The sequence below is a fragment of the Microchirus variegatus genome, assembly GCF_963457635.1.
Source record: "Microchirus variegatus genome assembly, chromosome: 13".
Classification (NCBI taxonomy): domain Eukaryota; kingdom Metazoa; phylum Chordata; class Actinopteri; order Pleuronectiformes; family Soleidae; genus Microchirus; species Microchirus variegatus.
The window spans coordinates 27,810,948-27,834,235 of record NC_139814.1 but is presented as its reverse complement, the minus strand read 5'-3'; the positions used below and the strand labels follow the sequence as shown (position 1 = coordinate 27,834,235).

At 43.8% G+C, this 23,288-nt stretch overlaps 1 protein-coding gene across 1 annotated transcript; it reads left to right on the top strand.

Moving 5' to 3' along the window:
- Window positions 1–4,866: 4,866 nt before the first annotated feature.
- On the top strand, window positions 4,867–22,733 carry LOC310935702 (venom phosphodiesterase CdcPDE; the record flags this gene model as incomplete). The annotated part of the gene is made up of 25 exons (XM_083899636.1): window positions 4,867–4,911; window positions 5,260–5,347; window positions 6,085–6,216; window positions 6,408–6,533; window positions 6,836–6,896; window positions 7,183–7,280; window positions 7,683–7,762; window positions 8,689–8,808; window positions 9,400–9,509; window positions 9,898–9,963; window positions 10,110–10,182; window positions 11,611–11,719; window positions 11,827–11,949; window positions 13,202–13,233; window positions 13,326–13,453; window positions 14,635–14,704; window positions 14,802–14,889; window positions 15,407–15,579; window positions 15,659–15,704; window positions 15,783–15,947; window positions 17,016–17,141; window positions 20,321–20,398; window positions 20,488–20,620; window positions 21,947–22,103; window positions 22,560–22,733. 25 exons carry the CDS (start codon window positions 4,867–4,869, stop codon window positions 22,731–22,733), a joined length of 2,601 nt encoding a protein of 866 aa, XP_083755762.1.
- Between the last annotated feature and the right edge of the window lie 555 nt (window positions 22,734–23,288).

Genomic DNA, 23,288 nt, shown 5'->3' with positions numbered 1-23,288 from the left:
GTATGAAATCTGAGAGAGAATAAGCTAGCGCAGGAATGAAGCGGGATTTTTTTCCCCTAACAATTCTCATAAAAACAGTGGATAAACTTTTAGTCCATAATTATTGATATTACGTCGATAAACTGCATATTTTTACTGAGCATTTATTGCATGTGTAGCATTGATAAAACACAATGTGTCTTTTCTAATTTAGTTTAGTCTTTGTAGCTTAATAATGTAACGCATCATGGCCGGGAATATGCTGAGTGAGAACTTGCAGCTAATCTTTTAGCTTAGCTTAGCACAAATGACCGGCAACGGGCGGGGGTTAAACAGCTAGCACTTTTTAAATTCATATTTTTAACTTTGGATCGAACCATGTTAGCATGTCTCCCCCTCAATGTCTCTGTCTTTGTGTTAAGCTAAGCTAAGTCAAGCATCTCCGCACACACGTCATATTAATAACTATTTTTTTGATTAGCTCCAAAACATAACAAAAGCATATGTTGTTGTTTTTCTCTCTGTCATTTTGCCATGTTTATGCTACACGCCTGCTTGCGTGATTAGCCTAGATGTTAGCCTAGCTGTGTTTTCTTCTCAACTTCCCCACATGTGATGAGAAGCTAAGCTAACTGCTACAGACTGCAATCCAAAACACTGTTGAGACTGACTTTAGCTCGTAGCTTCAAGAGCCTCTGAGCTTTTCCTTGAGAATTGTACTTGTACTACATGCTAGCTAGCTTGCTAAATGCTAAAATAAATTTTTTTAAAAACAGCAACCCGAGAAAGTAACTAAATATAATTCAAGTTTATTTAAAACGTCATCGTTTTAAGATAAATAATCGACCAATGGTTGAAGCAGATTTGACTTTCTTCAAAGTTTCTCGTAAAATCTGCGACAAAATTCAAACGATGTTTTCATTTTCCCAAACAAATAAATTCTGTCCTGTAATTGAATAATTTACACATTAGAATTTCTCATTAGCGATTTTAAGAGTTTAGACGTCGCAGTAGTTCATCGTACAATACGACCAAAGAAAAACGCAGATATCAATAATTACTGCGACAGAAGTTGTTTTTGATATTTTCTCCTGAAAACACTTAATTGAGGTTTTAAATGACAGGGGGAATAAAACTTGTTATGAATCTACAATTAAACATTTATATCACACATTTAAACTTTATTATCAATATAATATTATTTGAAGAAACGATGTATTTTGCGATTCCCTTAAACAAAACTGCGTCATCGTCATAGAAATAAATCCACAATTCAAACAAATCATCTTTTTTTTCCCTTCTCTCGTGCATGTCGGCGCATATTTAGTCTTTCCACTTGAATAAATTACAGAATGATGACTCACACACTTGTTACAAAACACCACAATATTCTCTTTAAAAATTCCATTTAGTGCTAATGAGCTTTGGCTGGAAACACAAACACTGAGCAAAACACAACGTCGCTGCGTGTTTCAACAACAGCTGCAGAGACGGTTTTTCCTGCAGCTGCAGATCACACGTCACTAAATATGAGATGAACAGAAATAACGTTTTAAACCGTAAAGAATTAGCAATAAATATAAAACTGACCCGTCCAGGTGTATATTTTCATTTTCATCAATTCATATTTATTGCGTAGCATCACAACAATAACAGATCTATTCACGTTTGACTGGATAACATTGAGTCAATTCATCACGATGACGTCACAGAACAAAACAGCTGCAAAAACAGCCGATCTTTTTTTTAAATGAATTAAAAATGTTCTCGTTTTAATGAAACGTGACTTCAAGTAAATGTCGTTTGTCTAGAAAACTTCAGACTCTCTTGTAAATGTGCAGACGCTAATGTTCAACAAAACAACAACAACAACAAAATAGACAGAATTTGCCAATTTTAAAGAAAAATAATTTAAAAAAAAATACATCAATTCCTGAGGTTTTCCTGTATTTGCTCACACACCAATCTGTGGTCGTGGATTTGAAACACAAAGCAATGTTTTAGCTTGTAGAAGATGCAGCCATGTTTATTCCTGTTGCCTTTCAAAATAAAAGATGTGGTAATTAAAGTAACGTAATTACTGGGGACATATTTTCTTTTGAAGTATTTTCACAACAACAACAACAATATATATATACGTATATATATATAAATATATTCGATATTTTGAAGACATTTTACCACCGGACATCGGGTCCCAACGACGTGAATTTGCACCTGTCTTACGGGGACACTTGCGTTCAGGGGTACCGTGCACCTCTCTGCCCCTGGTGGTCAGCCAAAAAAGCTGAAGTTTGGAAACTACTCACTCTCCCACACCAAAGTCTATCAAGAAAGTCATTTTAGCTCGCAGGGACACGCTGGTTTACCACTGCCCCGTGTGGTCAGTTTGTGTCACTGAGGTCAATCTAAACAACCAAAGTCACAAAATAAAATAAGTGTATTATCAACTTACTGATGGAGTCGTTGATCCACTGCTGCCTCCATCACGAAGTTCAAATGTATGATTTGGTGATTTCGGCTTTTAAAATATACTTTGTTCAGATTGACCTCAGTGACACTAAGTGACCACACGAGGCAGCAGAGGACCAGCAGCTCCTGTGTCCCCGTGAGCTTTGGGTGGTTTACAAACTTCAATTTCCTGTTGGAAAAATCTGTCAAACAGTGAAGATAAAGACGTGAACATGTTCTTAATCCTTTTACACCGAGCTTTGTATCATCACCGTAATCATGCAACGGTTTGTGCTATCGGGGAAAATGACTGTCATTTCACTCGCGCTGTTGCAGGAAGTTAGCGTCTTTATCAGCAGGGAGTAAAAAAACGCCTGTGCATAGATATTAAAAGTTATTCTGGAAAAATGGGCAAAACCACTTTAGTCACAGGACATTTTCTGGCCTTTTTATGGTTAAAATAAGCAACAACAACGTTTAGGATTGGGATTAGACCTGCAGAGATGTCGGAACAAAGGTGATGTCACGGTGTTTTTGTTTATTTGTTCGCTTTTTTGTTCATTTGTTTGTTTCTTCGTTTGTTTGTTTGTTCGTTCATTTGTTTCTTCGTTCGTTCGTTCGTTAATTTCTTCGTTGGTTCGTTTCTTCGTTCGTTCATTCGTTGGTTTGTTTCTTCGTTCGTTGGTTCGTTTCTTCATTCATTCGTTTCTTCATTCATTCGTTTGTTTGTTCGTTTGTTTGTTCGTTCGTTTGTTCGTTCATTCGTTTCTTCATTCGTTCATTCGTTTCTTCATTCGTTCGTTCGTTTGTTCGTTCGTTTGTTCGTTCATTTCTTCGTTCGTTGGTTCGTTTCTTCATTCGTTTGTTTGTTTCTTCGTTCGTTCGTTTATGGTTAAAATAAGCAACAAAAACATTTAGAGGTTTTCGGTGTTAAAGAGTTAACTTATTGTGGACTTAAAGTGAAGTTTTTCGTTGTGTCAGAGCCTCATAAAACCTAAAGTTTCCCTTTAACGAGCTCACAGAACGTTTATACACGAGTGCCTCTTAGTTTAGCATGAAACAGTTAAAGTGCACTCAGAAACGTCGTGAAACGGTTTCACAGATAAACTCTCAGTAAAAAACGTTTACAGACTGAAATGACCTCGTTCTCGTTTAATTGTTTAGTTCCTGACAAACAGACGAACATGTGACGTCCACATTTTATTGGCCTGTTTGATCATGTTGTTAAACGTGACACAAACGTTTGTCAATCAGTCAAACTTTATTCACACCGCACTTTTCAAACAAACTAAATACCACATTAGGTGTTTTACAGGCCACAAATATGTGTTGTGGAGGCTTGTGATAACTGAGCCATGATGTCTTCACAAGCTGTTTGGTAACCAAGTACTGACAAGCTAAGCTAACCGCTAAAGACAAAGGCCAAAACACTGTTGAGACCGATTTAATGTCCGAACTTCAAAAACATCGTACTTACAGTAGTAGAGATTTTAACGTCTATTAAAAAGAATCTCTTAAATACCATTTTTACACTATATCCCTGCTAGCTCGTTAGCCTCTGTGGCTTCTAGATGCTTAATTGTGCTACAGAGAATTAGCTGCTAATGTGTCTGTGAAGGCTCTCAGTCGCTTCCCTGTAGTTAGCGAGTCCAGCCGCTTACAGCGAACTACAGAACATTAGCCGCTAACATTAGCTGGAAGCTAGTTAGCCCGCTAATGTAAGCGACTAATGTTTCTGTGAAGGTTCTCAGTCGCTTCCTGTAGTTAGCGATTACAGCCGCTTACAGCGAACTACGGAACATTAGCCGCTAACATTAGCTGGTAGCTAGTTAGCCCGCTAATGTTAGCGGCTAATGTTTCTGTGAAGGTTCTCAGTCGCTTCCTGTAGTTAGCGAGTCCAGCCGCTTACAGCGAACTACAGAACATTAGCCGCTAACATTAGCTGGTAGCTAGTTAGCCCATGAAATAAAACTAAAAATCCGTTAAACATGTTGTGGTCAAAAACCAGTACATTTATATGAAATGTATGAACAGTTTGAGTTTAAGAGGACCGTCCCGGTGCAAAGCTGCTCATTTTTTCATCATTTAAAAATCGTAATCGTAGCCGATCAAAAGAAGCTACATGTCACGGTTCTAAGGTCGACGAGGACGACTTTAAAACATCACGTCGTTACTGGCAAAGAGGCGTGAGTGGCTTTAATCTCCTGCCGTCATTAATCTAATCTGCTGCAGTCCAGTTTAATCTTTACTGATGACTTCACGTAAACCAATAAACTCTGACTCAGGTTTGTTTCTGCGTCGCGTTTGTTCTTCTTCTCACTTTCACGTTTTACGAGGCGTCGACGACAGTTAGTTACTGATCAACGACATCATCGTCAAAGCTGTTCAGAGGTCGGTGAAGATCGGCCTCGCTGTCATTTATCGTCTCTGATGGTCATGGGCTGGACGTCTGAGCCGCAGAGGAAGAGGAAGAAGATCGTGGTGAGTTTGTGTTTGTGTTTGTGTTTATATTTGTGTTTGTTGACATCTTTACGAAGCAGCTTTTCTTTTCACACACTGCAACAAAAAAAACGAGGCATAAATACTTGATTTGAGAAGATAAATAAACCTTAAACAAGTGGACAAAAGTTTTGTGACATGAACTGAAAAGAATTCAACAGATTAATTTGTTTTTGGGGGATTATTGATGATGTAATCCAGCTGTGACTGTAGTCTGACGGACGTAGATTAGCTCATTGTGCGTGGAAAATAACGAACGTTTACGATTGAAGAACGAAGCGAGAAACAAGATTTGAAATCTTCCTCAAAACGATATAAATAATCTCACAGATTGGTGTCTTGGCCGTTTCCATTGTGACTATAATCCTCGGTCTTGGACTCGGATTGGGATTAGACCTGCAGAGATGTCGGAACAAAGGTGATGTCACAGTGTTTCTTTGTTTTTCTGTTTGCTTCTTTGTTCGTGTGTTCGTTCATTTTTTCATTCGTTCATTCGTTTCTTTGTTCATTCGTTCTTCGTTCGTTTGTTTGTTTGTTCGTTCATTCTTTCGTCATTCGTTCATTCGTTTTGTCATTCGTTTCTTCGTTCGTTCACTCGTTTCTTCGTTCGTTCGCTCGTTTCTTCGTTCGTTTCTTCGTTCGTTTATTAATTCGTTCGTTCGTTTCTTCGTTCATTCGTTTCTTCATTCATTCGTTCGTTTGTTTCTTCGTTCGTTTCTTTGTTCATTTCTTCATTTGTTCGTTAGTTTCTTCGTTCATTCGTTCTTCATTAGTTTCTTCGTTCTTCGTTCGTTTGTTTGTTCATTCGTTTCTGCATTCGTTTGTTTGTTTGTTCATTTCTTCGTTCGTTCATTCGTTTTGTCATTCGTTTCTTCGTTCGTTCGTTCACTCTTTTCTTCGTTCGTTCGCTCGTTTCTTCATTCGTTCGTTCATTTGTTTGTTCGTTTCTTCGTTCATTCGTTTCTTCATTTGTTTGTTTGTTTGTTTGTTCGTTTCTTCATTCGTTCGTTCGTTCGTCCTTCGTTAGTTCGTTGCGGTGTGTTTGTGTTTAATCATCAGCAGACGGTTTCACACAGATGTTGATGGTGACCTCACACAGTGTGACTGTTGCCACGGTTACAGGGTTAAATTAAAACAGATGATTTCTGTCCTCAGTCGTCCCTCAAACGTCCTGCAGGGGGCGTTGTTTCCAGCCGTACGGAGAGGAGCCGGGCTGCAGGTGTGACGAGGGCTGTGTGTCGGGCAACAGCTGCTGCTACGACTACCATGACATCTGCTCTGTCCCCGGTGAGCCAATGCTAATGCTAATGCTAATGCTAATGCTAATGCTAGCTATCCCTAGCATAAGCATTGTTCAAGAGTCCAAACATTTGTTGTATTTGTTTAATTTCCTGTTAAAAAGTTGCTGAAATAAGAACCAGTCGTTTTAAAAGTGGAAACAAACCCCTAGCGTCTAACATCGATGACGCCCCCTACAGCTCAGATGTGGGAGTGCACGAAGCTTCGCTGTGGAGAAACCAGACTGAACCAGAGTCGCTGTCACTGCTCTGAGGACTGTGTGTTAGCACGAGACTGTTGTACTAACTACCAACATGTCTGCCACGGTGAGTCACTAACCAACTAACTAACTAACTAACCAAAGCCAAACAACTAGTGATAATCTCGTCTAATCTCTTGATGTAAAGTTAAATTTCAGAATGAAGTCAATTTATTTTGTCTTGAAAAAAATAAAATAAATAAATTTCCTTTTTTTTTATGTAAGAAAGTGTTTTTTTTCTTTTTTAGTTGACATTTTAGAAATGTTTTATTAAAGATGAGTTTTCCTTCTGTCATTATTATTATTATTATTATTGTTATTATTATTATTATTATCATATAATTCATATTCACGTCTTCATGTTCGTAGGAGCAAAGTCGTGGTTAGAGGACGACTGTGACGACCTAGCGTCTCCTGCGTGTCCCGCAAAGTAAGACGTCTCGTCCCAGAATCCTTCACTTGTGTGTGTTTTTACAACATTCTGTTTTCTGGGTCTCATTTGTTCATTTGTTCGTGTTTGTTTGTTCGTTCATTTGTTTGTCTGTTTGTTTGTTTGTTTGTTTGTTTGTTTGTTCGTTTGTTCGTTTGTCCATTTGTTCGTTCTTTCGTTTGTTTGTTTGTTCCTTTGTTCGTTCGTTTGTTCATTTGTTCGTTGTTTCATTTATTTGTTCGTTTGTCCGTTCGTTCGTTCGTTCGTTCGTTCGTTGGTTGCTCAGTTTCCAGCAGCAGCCTCTCCTCCTGGTGTCGTTGGACGGCCTCAGAGCTGAGTATCTGCAGACGTGGAGCTCGTTAATCCCAGTTCTGGACAAACTCAGTGAGTCTTTAAAAACTTTCATCATAAAGAAGAATGAATGAATCATAACATAATCCAGGTGAAGGTTAAATTAATCCCACATGTAAACGCTGAGTAACTGGCGAATCAGCTGAGAACTGAGCGCTAACAGACGAAATCATTCAAGCTTCATTCAAGAATAAATATTTCTGACAGAATTTACTCTGAAAGTTTTCTAAAACAATTTGATTCAAAACGTTTCCGTTCAGGAAACGTTTGTCAAACTTTGTCTTCATAGGATTTAAGAGAAGTTTACTTTGAGCTTTAATGAGCTTCAATTTAAAGTAAAACACTCTGAAACCTCAGGATTCAGAGATTAAAGTCAGAATTCTGTTTGAACGTCTTCGTCGTCTGAACGTTAACGTCTGTATTTTCTCGTCTCAGAATCGTGTGGAACGTCGTCTCCGTTCATGCAGTCAGTGTTTCCCACCAAGACGTTTCCTAATCACTACACAATCGTCACGGTAACAGAGATTTACACTGTGTTACAGTGTGTGTTACTGTGTGTTACAGTGTGTTAGAGTGTGTTACACTGTGTTACAGTGTGTTACAGTGTGTTACTGTGTGTTACTGTGTGTTACGGTGTGTTACCGCGTGTTACAGTGTGTTACTGTGTGTTACCGTGTGTTACAGTGTTACAGTGTGTTACCGTGTGTTACAGTGTTACAGTGTGTTACAGTGTGTTTCCATGTGTTACAGTGTGTTACAGTGTTACAGTGTGTTACCGTGTGTTACAATGTGTTACAGTGTGTTACAGTGTGTTACCGTGTGTTACCGTGTGTTACAGTGTGTTACCGTGTGTTACGGTGTGTTACGGTGTGTTACGGTGTGTTACCGTGTGTTACAGTGTGTTAGTGTGTGTTAGTGTGTTAGTGTGTTACAGTGTGTTACCGTGTGTTACCGTGTGTTACGGTGTGTTACCGTGTGTTACGGTGTGTTACCGTGTGTTACAGTGTGTTAGTGTGTGTTAGTGTGTTAGTGTGTTACAGTGTGTTACCGTGTGTTACCGTGTGTTACCGTGTGTTACAGTGTGTTACCGTGTGTTACCGTGTGTTACAGTGTGTTACAGTGTGTTACCGTGTGTTACAGTGTGTTACAGTGTGTTACCGTGTGTTACCGTGTGTTACAGTGTGTTACAGTGTGTTACTGTGTGTTACAGTGTGTTACCGTGTGTTACAGTGTGTTACAGTGTGTTACAGTGTGTTACTGTGTTACGGTGTGTTACCGTGTGTTACAGTGTGTTACTTTGTGTTAGTGTGTTACCGTGTGTTACGGTGTGTTACGGTGTGTTACGGTGTGTTACCGTGTGTTACAGTGTGTTACTGTGTGTTAGTGTGTTACCGTGTGTTACCGTGTGTTACCGTGTGTTACCGTGTGTCTCCGCCCTCAGGGACTTTACCCAGAATCCAACGGTTTGATCGATAACGTCATGTACGACCCGGTGTTTGACGCCTCCTTCAGTTTGTCCAACTCAGAGAAAGATAATCCAGACTGGTACCTGGGACAACCTGTGAGTCCTTAATCTGAGATTATCACGTTACAAATGGTGTTTGTTTGTTTGTTTATTTGTTTGTTCCCACATCTAAAATCTCTGATTTTCTTTGTTTAACAGTTGGATAAAGATTAGATTGATTTGCTTAATCTGATGAACTAACGTTGTTGTGTTGCTGTTGTGTCGTTGTGTTGTCGCTTTGTTTTTGTGTCGTTGTGTTGTTGTTGTCTTGTTGTTGTTGTTGTTGTGTCGTTGTTGTGTTGTTGTTGTGTCGTTGTTGTTGTTGTGTTGTCGTTGTGTCGTGGTTGTGTTGTTGTTGTTGTGTTGTCGTTGTGTCGTGGTTGGGTTGTTGTTGTGTTGTTGTTGTGTTGTCGTTGTGTCGTGGTTGTGTTGTTGTTGTGTTGTTGTTGTGTTGTCGTTGTGTCGTGGTTGTGTTGTTGTTGTGTTGTTGTTGTGTTGTTGTGTTGTCGTTGTGTTGTGGTTGGGTTGTTGTTGTGTTGTTGTTGTTGTCGTTGTTGTTGTTGTTGTTGTTGTGTTGTTGTTGTGTTGTGGTTGTGTTGTTGTTGTTGTTGTGTTGTCGTTGTTGTGTTGTTGTTGTGTTGTGTGTAGGTCTGGCACACAGCACGGTACCAGGGCCTCAGGTCAGGGACGTTCTTCTGGCCTGGATCAGACGTCAAAGTTAACGGCAGTTACCCCGACATTTACCGACCGTACGACGGGTAAGAGATTCAGACCTGGACCATCGTTAATCTGAGGTTAATCTGAGGCGACACAGTCGTGAACTGTGAAGTCAAATGCTCTAACGATGATTGACTCAGTGATTGATAAACTTTTAACAAAGTGATTGACGAGCTCATAATCTCTGATAAAGACTTTAGCACCTTATAAACAAATTAACCCTAATCTAAAGTGTGTTGACGATAATCTGCTGAACTGTGTGTGTGTGTGTGTGTGTGTGTGTGTGTGTGCGTGCGTGCGTGCGTGCGTGTGTGTGTGTGCGTGTCTGTGTCTGTGGGTGTGTCTGTGTGTGTATGTGTGTTTGTGTTTGTGGGGGGGTGTGTGTGTGTGTGTGTGTGTGTGTGTGTGTGTGTGTGTGTGTGTGTGTAGAAAGGTTCCCTTTGAAGAGCGAGTCTTTACGCTGCTGAAGTGGCTGCAGCTGCCGGACCATGAACGGTGAGTCCTTCTAAAACCTGGTCCTGGTGTTTTTGTGTCATGTGACACAACGAGGGTTCAGTGTGTGTGTGTGTGTGTGTGTGTGTGTGTGTGTGTGTGTGTGTGTGTGTGTGTGTGTGTGTGTTGTAACATGTGTTTCCTCACAGACCAGATTTCTTCACGTTGTATCTGGAAGAGCCGGACAAATCTGGACACAGTTATGGTCCAGTGAGTGGAGGAGTGAGTACACACACACGCACACGCACACGCACACGCACACGCACACGCACACACACACACAGATCATAAGTTTGAAGGATAAACTCATAAATAAATCTAATAAAAGGATAAACCTCAACCTTTGGACGTTCACTGTCATAGAAACATTATCACATTAGAGATGAATGATGACGTCGTCTGTTCTTATTTAACCTGAAGAAGTTACTCATGAATCTTTATTATCTCACACACCAAAGTCACTCACTCTCCCACACCAAAGTCACTCACTCTCTCACACCAAAGTCACTCACTCTCCCACACCAAAGTCACTCACTCTCCCACACCAAAGTCACTCACTCTCCCACACCAAAGTCACTCACTCTCCCACACCAAAGTCACTCACTCTCCCACACCAAAGTCACTCACTCTGCCACACCAAAGTCACTCACTCTGCCACACCAAAGTCACTCACTCTCCCACACCAAAGTCACTCACTCTCTCACACAAAAGTCACTCACTCTCCCATACCAAAGTCACTCACTCTCTCACACCAAAGTCACTCACTCTCTCACACCAAAGTCACTCACTCTCCCACACCAAAGTCACTCACTCTCTCACACCAAAGTCACTCACTCTCTCACACCAAAGTCACTCACTCTCTCACACCAAAGTCACTCACTCTCTCACACCAAAGTCACTCACTCTCTCACACACCAAAGTCACTCACTCTCCCACACCAAAGTCACTCACTCTCACACACCAAAGTCACTCACTCTCTCACACCAAAGTCACTCACTCTCACACACCAAAGTCACTCACTCTCCCACACCAAAGTCACTCACTCTCTCACACCAAAGTCACTCACTCTCCCACACCAAAGTCCATAGAGTAAACCAGTGATTTTAACATCACAGCACACAGGAGTTCACAGGAGTTGTTGATCCACTGCTGCCTCCATCACTAACTTATAATGACTGATTTTAGTGAATAAGGCTTTTAAAATATTGACTTTAGACTTAACTCAGTGACACAAAGTGTCCACACGAGGCAGCAGAGGACCAGCAGCTCCTGTGTCCCTGTGAGCTAAATCACTGATTTTCTCTGTGGACTTTGGTGTGGGAGAGTGAGTGGTTTACAAACTTCAGTTTCCTGTTGTTAAAGTCTGTCTAACAGTCATCTAGATGTCGTAGACGTTAAACTGACAGACTTTTGTTCAGTAGCTAAAACCCTCAAAAAGTTCAGTGAAAGGACGAGGACGTGTCTCCTCTCGTCAGCTGTGATTATTATTATTATTATTCTGTCATCAGGCGCTGACTCATCATAAAGATAAAGGTTTAATTACCATCGTGGTTGTTTGTCCTCGAGCAAAGACACTGAAGAAAGACGTGTTGTGAACTCGTGAAAACTGTCACGTAAACAGCTCTGTGTATTCTCTATATTGTCCTCCAGGTGGTGGACGCACTCATGGGCGTGGACAGAGTCATGGGTCAACTCATGAACGGCCTGAAGCAGCTGAGTCTTCATCGCTGCGTCAACATCATCGTCGTCGCCGACCACGGTAACGACTCAAGACGTCTGCTGTGTCTGGGAGTCTGCTGCTGTGTACTAACATCTGTCCATCTGTCTGTCCCTCTGTCTGTCCCTCTGTCTGTCCCTCTGTTGCAGGTATGGAGGACACCAGCTGCGACAGAAAGGAGGTTCTTCAGGACTTGGTGGGCGACGTCAGCAAGTTCTGGGTCACCGAGGGCCCTGTGGGACGAATCAGAGCCAAAAACAAGGACACAGTCAGTGAGTAAATGTGGTCCTCACACTGATGATGAAGGATGAAGCAGTACATAATGAATGAATGAATGAATGAATGAATGAATTTTACCCCCAAAAATAGCAGCCTGTGGTCGACGCTAGAGGTTCACGTGTGTTCAATTTGCCTCATCCACAAGTCTGCATGTTTCTGGAGCGTGGAAGGAATCTGGAGAACCTGAAGAATCCAAAGAACCCAGATAACCAGAGAACTCGGAGAACCAGGAGAACCAGGAGAAACTGGAGAACCTGGAGAACCAGAGAACATGGAGAAACAGGAGAACCTGAAGAACCCAGAGAACCAGAGAATCTGGAGAACCAGACAACCGGGAAAACCAGATAAACTGTTAAACCCAAGAACCTGGTGAACCAGAAAACCTGGAGAACCAAAGAACCTGGAGAATCAAAGAACCTGGAAAACCAGATAACCCAGAGAACCAGATAACCCAGAGAACCAAAGAATCTGGAGAACCAAATAACCTGGAGAACCAGAGAACCTGTCCAGGGGGACGCTGCTCCTCCACATGGAGAGGAGCCAGTTGAGGAGGCTCAGGGTCAGGGTTCCTCGTGGTTCCTCGTGGTTCCTCGTGGTTCCTCCCTGGTGAGGAGTTCCTCCAGAGAAGACTCAGGACTCTCAGGAGAGTCTCAGACTCAGAGAAGTGGAAGAAAATGTGTGGATCTTATTTGTGGAAACAGACGGAGCTGAACTTCTTCTGCTCTTTGTTGTTATTGTTGTTATTGTTGTTATTGTTGTTATTGTTGTTATTCAGTCACGTTGGTTATGAACCATCAACACAAAACTCTGACTCAGATCTTTGAAAACCACACGGCCTTGTTTTCTAACAACGAGCAGAGACTTGATGATGATGATGATGATGATGATGATGATGATGATGATTGCTCACAGCTGTCACCATGGAGATGTAAATCAGCAGGTTGATCTTCATCAGACTGTTGTTTACTGATGTCAGTGAAGATCAGATTCAGGCTAAAGTCCAGATTATGTTCAGTCACAGAAGTTAAAACAGGTCCAGACTCGTTCTCTGTGGAACATTAGAGTGTTTTTGGAAACACAAACGTACTCAAAGTCAGGTCAAAGTCAGACTAAGACAATAATTCAGTCTTGTCACGTAAGCTCGTCTTAGTCCGACTAACACGTGGATAATGGCCACGTTCTTTGATCCTGAAGAACGTTCTACAGATTTTTAATTGTTTGACTTCGTGTTTCTTCTGTGAACAGTTGACTCAGCAGAACTCGTCGCTAACATGACGGTGAGTCTTTTTCGTTGTGTTCGTACTTAGACTTGGACTCGATTTGCTCAAAGGTCAAAGGTCACTGTGATCTCACTAATCTCTGATTTCAGTGCAAGAAACCCGAGCAAAAGATCAAAGCGTTCCTGAAGACCAACCTGCCCAAACGTCTGCACTTCGCCAACAGCCGACGCATCGAGGACGTCAACGTCCTGGTCGACGCAAAGTGGCTGTTTGAGAGGTGAACGACCTCCACTGACCTCCACTGACCTCTGCTGACCTCCACTGACCTCCACTGACCTCTACTGACCTCCACTGACCTCTACTGACCTCTACTGACCTCCACTGACCTCCACTGACCTCTACTGACCTCTGCTGACCTCCACTGACCTCTACTGACCTCTACTGACCTCTACTGACCTCTGCTGACCTCTACTGACCTCCACTGACCTCTACTGACCTCCACTGACCTCTACTGACCTTCACTGACTATTGAGCTGTTCTGTATATCCATCCATCATCCAACTGTCTGCCAATTAATGAGCTGTTCTATACATCCACCCAGTGGCTGACTGTCAAAAAATGAGCTATTCTATACATCCATCCAGTGGCTGACTGCCAAATAATGAGCTATTCTATACATCCATCCAGTGGCTGACTGTCAAAAAATGAGCTATTCTATACATCCATCCAGTGGCTGACTGCCAAATAATGAGCTATTCTATACATCCATCCAGTGGCTGACTGTCAAAAAATGAGCTATTCTATACATCCATCCAGTGGCTGACTGCCAAATAATGAGCTATTCTATACATCCATCCAGTGGCTGACTGCCAAATAATGAGCTATTCTTTACATCCACCCAGTGACTGACTGCCAAATAATGAGCTGTTCTATGCATCCACCCAGTGACTGACTGCCAAATAATGAGCTATTCTATACATCCACCTAGTGGCTGGCTGACTGCCAAATAATGAGCTGTTCTATACATCCATCCAGTGACTGACTGCCAAATAATGAGCTATTCTATACATCCACCTAGTGGCTGGCTGACTGCCAAATAATGAGCTGTTCTATACATCCATCCAGTGACTGACTGACAAATAATGAGCTGTTCTAAACATCCACACTGCCAAATAATGAGCTGTTCTATGCATCCACCCAGTGACTGACTGCCCTGTTCAAAACATCCGTCATCAGACTGTCTGCCAAATAGTGAGCTCAGTAAGAAGGGTTGAACGAGTGATGATCTGTTGATGAACCTGACGAACCTTCAAAATAAAGTGACTTTGTTCCTGTGAAGTCAGCGTTGACGATGATGAGACCACAGGAAAGAACAGAAGAAGAAACTCCTCAGTCGTTAAATATCCTGAATTTCATCCAGGAAACTAAAGACGTGGTTTTGTGTGATGATTTCCTCAGATCTCCTGGATCTTTGAGGTTCTGCTCAGGAGGAGCCCACGGCTACGACAATGACGTGGAGAGCATGCATGTGAGCATTTGTGTCGAGGCTCGTTCTTGCGCATGAAAGAACACAAACATGTCAACATACAGTCCCGGTGATTTGTCCTCTCTCTCTGTCTCTGCAGGCCATGTTTGTCAGTTATGGACCAAAGTTTCTGTCCAAGACTCAGATCGAGCCCTTTACCAACATCGAGCTGTACAACCTCATGTGCGGTGAGTGTCTGCGCTCCACGCTACTGGTCCGCTGTGTGAGAGTGACTGACACCTAGTGGTGAGACTGTAGACTGCAACGCGTGGATGACTCCGCCCCCTCGGCTGATGTTGTTTCCTCGTCTGTTCCAATTCAATCCATGACGACTGACCGGAAAAAGACGCACATGACGTCACGTTTACGTGACTCCCGATTGTTTAAAATGAGTCTCTAAAGCTAACGCTAACCTTTAAAAACAGACGCTGGTACGCAGCACGCAGGTACGCTAACGTTATTTGTAGCGCTTTTCCTTAAACAATAAACAAACCGCTCCAGTTCCACTGTAGGCTAGCGCTAACGGCGCTAAACAAGCTAATGCAGCTAACTGGTAAACGGTGCCCGGAGTCTTGCGGCGCGTAAACGTGACGTCGCGCGCCTTTTTCCAGTCAGTCGTCATAGAAACGCGGCGTACGTTAACGTGCGTTAACCTAGTGCCCAGCGCTAATACTTACATACGTAAGCGTCCCCTTTTTCACGCAGACCTGCTGCAGATTTCTCCCGCCGAAAACAACGGGACTCACGGCAGTTTGAACCACATGCTGAGGCAGCCCTACTTCGCACCAGCGCCCCCTGCAGAGCAGAGTGGGCCGGCCCAGTGTCCGCTGCTCAGTCTGGACCCCGAGGACGCGCTCGGCTGCTCCTGTGCAGCTCTGGTGGGTAAAAAGAGTGTGAGGGACATGGATGGACCACGTCTGGACTGTTTCTAACTGTCTGTCTGTTGTGTCTCTGCAGGGTGGAAACGAGGTCAACAGTCGTCTGAACCTGACGACAGAACAAGGTAACGTCAGTCGGTAAATTCCAGTAAAACGTGGCTCGTGTTTCCGGAACGAACCGCAGGCTGCGTGTGTTTGTGCAGAATCTGCTGCAGAGAAGAAGCATCTGCTGTTCGGTCGTCCTCGGACGCTGCAGTCGGACCAAAGCTACTGTCTCCTCCACCACGAAGGGTTCATCAGCGCCTACAGCAGCGACACGCTAATGCCTCTGTGGAGCTCCTTCACCATCGACAAGCCCGTAAGACACAGTGACGCTAGTAGGTTAGCTAATAGGTGAGCTAACAGGTGTGTAACTATGTCGTCAATGAGGTAATCTAAGAGTTGAAAAAGTAGGTTAGCTAACAGGTGAATTAATAAACGTGGTAGTAGCTGAGCTAATAGTTGTGCACGTAGGTTAGCTAACAGGTGAATTAATAAACGTGGTAGTAGCTGAGCTAATAGTTGTGCACGTAGGTTAGCTAACAGGTGAATTAATAAACGTGGTAGTAGCTGAGCTAATAGTTGTGCACGTAGGTTAGCTAATGGATGAGTTAACAGATGCGTGACTATGTAATCTATAAAGTAATCTAAAAATGTAATCAGTAAGATAGGTAACGGGTGAACTAATTGGTGTGTTACGAGATAAGCTAGGACATTAACTACCAGGTTAGCTAATAGGGGGGCTACTAGAGGAGCTAGTAGCTGAACTACCAGGAGAGCTGAAAGTTGTGCTAGTAGGTGAGTTAACATATGAGCTGAACAGGTGTGTAGCTAGGTTATCTATAAGGTAATCTAAGTGATGAACAAGTAGGTTAGCTAACAGGTGAGTTAACAGATGCGTGACTATGTAATCTGTAAGGTAATCAAAAATTTAATGAGTAAGATCGGTAACAGGTGAACTAATTGCCGTGTTACCAGATAAGCTAGGACATTAACTACCAGGTTAGCTAATAGGGGTGCACGTAGGTTAGCTAACAGGTGAATTAACAGGTGGAATACCGGGTTAACTAATTGATGAGCTATCAGATGTGCGACGAGGTCATCTATAAGGTAATCTAAGTGTTGAACAAGGAGGTTAGCTAACAGGTGAGTTACCAGGTTAGAGTTAGTTAGAGTTTTCCTTTCACTAAATGACGGTGGTTCCTCGGCTCTGGGACTGTGTGTGTGTGTGTGTGTGTGTGTGTGTGTGTGTGTGTGTGTGTGTGTGTGTGTGTGTGTGTGTGTGTGTGTGTGTGTGTGTGTGTGTGTGTGTGTGTGTGTGTGTGTGTCTGGACTGGATTGATGTCACTGAACCAGGATTGGTTTTATTTTATTTGTGTTTCCACAGACGACCACAGAGTCACTGATGCCAGTGACCCAGATGTGCCTCAGAGCTGATGTCAGAGTTCCAGCTGATCAGAGTCCCAGATGTGACGAGTACGACCAAGCTGGAAATCTGACGTACGCTTTCCTGTACCCGCCGAGTACGTGTTAGCGCACACACACACACACACACACACACACAAATAAGTAAGTAAGTTAACACACCTAGATCCAAACAGTGTGTTGTTACACACACTCATTTCCTCCCTCATGACATCAAAATCCTCCCTTCCACAGAATCAACCCTAACTCTTCATCGCTGTCTGTTGTGACATAATCCATGTGTTTGTGTTAAATCTCACACCTCTGCAGTTCACAGCTGTGTCAGACCATGTGACCCTCTAACCCTGTGACCCTCTAACCCTGGGTCCTTCTGACCCTGGGTCCCTCTAACCCTCTGACCCTCTAACCCTGGGTCCTTCTGACCCTGGGTCCCTGTGACCCTGTGACCCTCTGACCCTGGGTTCCTCTGACCCTGTGACCCTCTAACCCTGGGTCCTTCTGACCCTCTAACCCTCTGACCCTGTGACCCTCTAACTCTGGGTCCTTCTGACCCTGGGTCCCTCTAACCCTCTGACCCTCTAACCCTGGGTCCTTCTGACCCTGGGTCCCTGTGACCCTGTGACCCTCTGACCCTGGGTTCCTCTGACCCTGTGACCCTCTAACCCTGGGTCCTTCTGACCCTCTAACCCTCTGACCCTGTGACCCTCTAACTCTGGGTCCTTCTGACCCTGGGTCCCTCTAACCCTCTGACCCTCTAACCCTGAGTCCCTCTGACCCTCTAACCCTGGGTCCTTCTGACCCTGGGTCCCTGTGACCCTGTGACCCTCTGACCCTGGGTTCCTCTGACCCTGTGACCCTCTAACCCTGGGTCCTTCTGACCCTCTAACCCTCTGACCCTGTGACCCTCTAACCCTGGGTCCCTGTGACCCTGTGACCCTCTGACCCTGGGTTCCTCTGACCCTGTGACCCTCTAACCCTGGGTCCCTCTGACCCTGTGACCCTCTAACCCTGGGTCCCTCTGACCCTGTGACCCTCTGACCCTGGGTTCCTCTGACCCTGTGACCCTCTAACCCTGGGTCCTTCTGACCCTCTAACCCTCTGACCCTGTGACCCTCTAACCCTGAGTCCCTCTGACCCTCTAACCCTGAGTCCCTCTGACCCTCTAACCCTGGGTCCTTCTGACCCTGGGTCCCTGTGACCCTGTGACCCTCTGACCCTGGGTTCCTCTGACCCTGTGACCCTCTAACCCTCTGACCCTGGGTTCCTCTGACCCTGTGACCCTCTGACTCTGGGTCCCTCTGACCCTGTGACCCTCTGACCCTGGGTTCCTCTGACCCTGTGACCCTCTGACTCTGGGTCCCTCTGACCCTGTGACCCTCTAACCCTGGGTCCCTCTGACCCTGTGACCCTCTAACCCTGGGTCCCTCTGACCCTGTGACCCTCTGACCCTGGGTTCCTCTGACCCTGTGACCCTCTAACCCTGGGTCCTTCTGACCCTCTAACCCTCTGACCCTGTGACCCTCTAACCCTGAGTCCCTCTGACCCTCTAACCCTGAGTCCCTCTGACCCTCTAACCCTGGGTCCTTCTGACCCTGGGTCCCTGTGACCCTGTGACCCTCTGACCCTGGGTTCCTCTGACCCTGTGACCCTCTAACCCTGGGTCCTTCTGACCCTCTAACCCTCTGACCCTGTGACCCTCTAACTCTGGGTCCTTCTGACCCTGGGTCCCTCTAACCCTCTGACCCTCTAACCCTGAGTCCCTCTGACCCTCTAACCCTGGGTCCTTCTGACCCTGGGTCCCTGTGACCCTGTGACCCTCTGACCCTGGGTTCCTCTGACCCTGTGACCCTCTAACCCTGGGTCCTTCTGACCCTCTAACCCTCTGACCCTGTGACCCTCTAACCCTGGGTCCCTGTGACCCTGTGACCCTCTGACCCTGGGTTCCTCTGACCCTGTGACCCTCTAACCCTGGGTCCCTCTGACCCTGTGACCCTCTAACCCTGGGTCCCTCTGACCCTGTGACCCTCTGACCCTGGGTTCCTCTGACCCTGTGACCCTCTAACCCTGGGTCCTTCTGACCCTCTAACCCTCTGACCCTGTGACCCTCTAACCCTGAGTCCCTCTGACCCTCTAACCCTGAGTCCCTCTGACCCTCTAACCCTGGGTCCTTCTGACCCTGGGTCCCTGTGACCCTCTGACCCTGGGTTCCTCTGACCCTGTGACCCTCTAACCCTCTGACCCTGTGACCCTCTGACCCTGGGTTCCTCTGACCCTGTGACCCTCTGACTCTGGGTCCCTCTGACCCTGTGACCCTCTGACCCTGGGTTCCTCTGACCCTGTGACCCTCTGACTCTGGGTCCCTCTGACCCTGTGACCCTCTAACCCTGGGTCCCTCTGACCCTGTGACCCTCTAACCCTGGGTCCCTCTGACCCTGTGACCCTCTGACCCTGGGTTCCTCTGACCCTGTGACCCTCTAACCCTGGGTCCTTCTGACCCTCTAACCCTCTGACCCTGTGACCCTCTAACCCTGAGTCCCTCTGACCCTCTAACCCTGAGTCCCTCTGACCCTCTAACCCTGGGTCCTTCTGACCCTGGGTCCCTGTGACCCTGTGACCCTCTGACCCTGGGTTCCTCTGACCCTGTGACCCTCTAACCCTCTGACCCTGTGACCCTCTGACCCTGGGTTCCTCTGACCCTGTGACCCTCTGACTCTGGGTCCCTCTGACCCTGTGGCCTTCTAACCCTGGGTCCCTCTGACCCTCTAACCCTGGGTCCCTCTAACCCTCTGACCCTCTAACCCTGGGTCCTTTTGACCCTGGGTCCCTCTGACCCCGGGACCCATTGCGGACAGTATAGACGAGCACAGGATCCTCAGACGTGGCTGAGACAGTCCTAGCTTAAGGGTTCTTGTTTTCCTGTCCTTGTCTCTGGGACACCTGCGACCTCCAGGACTCACAGGGACCAGAGGATCCTCAGAGGATCCAGGTCCTGGCTGAGCGGAGCCACCAGGGCCATCTTCTCCTTCTTCTTCTTCTTCTCCTTCTTCTCCTTCTTCTTCTTCTCCTTCTTCTTCTTCGGGGCTCAAGTCTGCGCTGAAACCCAAGAACATCTCAGCTGCAACTGAATCCGATAGGAAAAAAAGCTCCCTCAGGCAGCGGAGAGCTAAGGTTAAAGTGTTTAGCAAAGGTCACAGAAGATGTTTTTGACCTCTTGACCTTCACAGATTCTCCCACAGCTTCTTTTGACTCATGTCTATGAAACATCTCGTCTCTGCAGACTTGAACACGACGGCCGAGCAGCAGTTTGACGCTCTGCTGACGACCAACGTGATGCCGATGTATCCTGAGTTTAAGAGTAAGTGACTAGTTAATGTTAACGCTTGTGACGTTAAATACCACGTCAAAGACCACGTTAAAAACCACGTTAACCTCTGCTCTCCTCAGAGATCTGGACTTACTTCCACAGAAGCTCGCTGATGAAATTCGCCTCCGTCTACAACGGCGTGAACGTCCTCACAGGCCCCGCCTTCGACTACAACTACGACGGCCAGTACGACCGACGTGAGCAGATCCAACAGTGAGTTCATTTCCTGAGGATCGACCTCGGCTTCGTGGCTTTAACGTGAGGCAGATGTTGAGGATCTGCTCAACATCTGCCTCAGGAAATGAACCATGGACTGAAAACATCAGCAGATGTTGTTGTTCTTCTCTCTGCTGCCAAAATAACAACCGTGACCATTTTACTGTGAAAGAATGGAACGGTTGAGCCGGTTATTATTTTAGTTCTAACTGAACCAAACGGAACTAATCTGAACTAAACTGAACTGAACTGAACCAAGCTGAACTGAACTGAACTAAACTAAACTGAACTAAACTGAACTAAACTGAACTGAACTGAACTGAACTAAACTAAGCTAAACTAAACTGAACTGAACTGAACTGAACCAAACTGAACTGAACTAAACTAAACTAAACTAAACTAAACTGAACTAAACTAAACTGAACTGAACTGAACTGAACTGAACTAAACTAAGCTAAGCTAAACTAAACTGAACTGAACTGAACTGAACCAAACTGAAATGAACTGAACTAAACTAAACTGAACTGAACTGAACTGAACTGAACTGAACTGAACTAAACTAAACAAAGCTAAACTAAACTGAACCAAACTAAACTGAAGTGAACTAAACCAAACTAAACTAAACTGAACTGAACTAAGCTAAACTAAACAAAGCTAAACTGAACCGAACTAAACTGAAGTGAACTGAACTAAACGGAACTGAACTAAGCTAAACTGAACTGAACCAAACTAAACTGAACTGAACTAAGCTAAACTAAACGAAGCTTAACTAAACTGAACTGAACCAAACTAAACTGAACTAAGCTAAACTAAACTGAACTGAACTGAACTGAACTAAGCTAAACTAAACTGAACTGAACTGAACTAAGCTAAACTAAACTGAACTGAACTGAACTAAGCTAAACTAAACTGAACTAAGCTAAACTAAACAAAGCTAAACTAAACTGAACTGAACCAAACTAAACTTAACTTAACTGAACTGAACTAAACTGAACTGAACCAAACGAAACTAAACTGAGCCAAACTGAAGTGAACTGAACTAAACTAAACTAAACTGAACTGAGCTGAACTAAACTGAACAGAACCAAACTAAACTGAACTGAACCTAACTGAACTGAACTGAACTAAACTAAACTAAACTAAACTAAACTAAACTGAACCGAACCGAGCCGAGCTGAACCGAACCGAACCGAACCAAACCAAACCAAACCAAACTAAACTAAACTAAACTAAACTGAACCGAACCGAACCGAACCGAATTGAACTGAACTGAACTGAGCTGAGCTGAACTGAACTGAACCAGTGTCCCTGTGTTAACTCCAGGTTTATACCCGGCACCATCGTCCCTGTTCCCACTCATTACTTCGTGATAATGACCAGCTGCAGAAACTCTTCACAGACGATCACTTCCTGTGACGGCGAGCTACAGACCGTCAGCTTCCTGCTTCCTCACCGCGCCGACAACAACGAGAGCTGCACAGTAAGAAATTACCCACAATTCAACGTCGTCACTGTGAAACTGAACAAAGACGCAAAACATCGAATAATCAAAACAGAAACTCCCGTTGTACGGTGGCCAATAGGTGTCAAAACAAACCGTTAAACTTTGATAAATGTTTCAATCTCTAAACAAATTTATAAAAGTTTAAACAATTTACATTTTATTTTTAAAAAATGACAAAATGTGAAACAAATTTGCAAAATTTAGGCAAATGTGACTTTTCGAAGTCAGTTGAACAAATTGACGACATTTTATAAAATAACAGTTGAAAAATTTTAACCTAATTCTTAAATAAAAAAAAAATCTTTAAAAAAAATATTAATTTCGTTTTTGAGAATTTACAAAAAATTTGTTTTGTTAAAAAGAAAACACTGAAGATTTTTCGCAGATTTTGTTTTTGTCGTAAAACTAACGTGAATGTTTTTTATCGGACAGAGTTCGGCAGACGAGTCTGAGTGGGTGGACGATGTCATGTGGTTCCATCGGTCAAGAGTACGCGACGTGGAGTGGATCACCGGACTGGACTTCTACCAGGGAAGCAGTCGACCAATCACAGAGCTGCTGAGGATGAAGACCCGCCCCACAGCTGCCATTCAAAGAAAACTCTGAAGAAATCAAAAAATCAGCTCCGTAAATATTTTACACAAAATATTCAGGATTTGCAAAAAAAAAAAAATTATTTCAAATCGGTGCTAAATCTGTTCTCTTTATCGTTATTATTATTTATTAACTTTTCAGATTTTAATCAAATTATTTTTGTATTTTTTTAATCTTACTTTCATTTATCGTGTCCTGATTTTGTAAAAAAAAAAGCAAAAAAAGGGAATTTGATTAAAATTTGACAAAAAGAAACAAATATTTTTCATTTCTTTGCATAAAAAATGTCCTTAAAAACTTTACGAATTAAATCTGTGCTAAGAATTAAATAATTTTGATTAGATTTTTTTAATGATGATTATTTTAAATTTAATTCATCATTCTTTGTCAAAGTGAACTGTTTTTATTGAAATGTACGGAAGAGAATTAGCGACGTTTGTAAAAAACATCATGAAAGGCCTTTAAATTCTGACTTTAAATCAGAACTCAGCTGTTTTGAGTTTTTTATTATTATTATTATTATTATTATCGTGTCCCTAATATTCTTTTTTATTATTATTTTTGCAC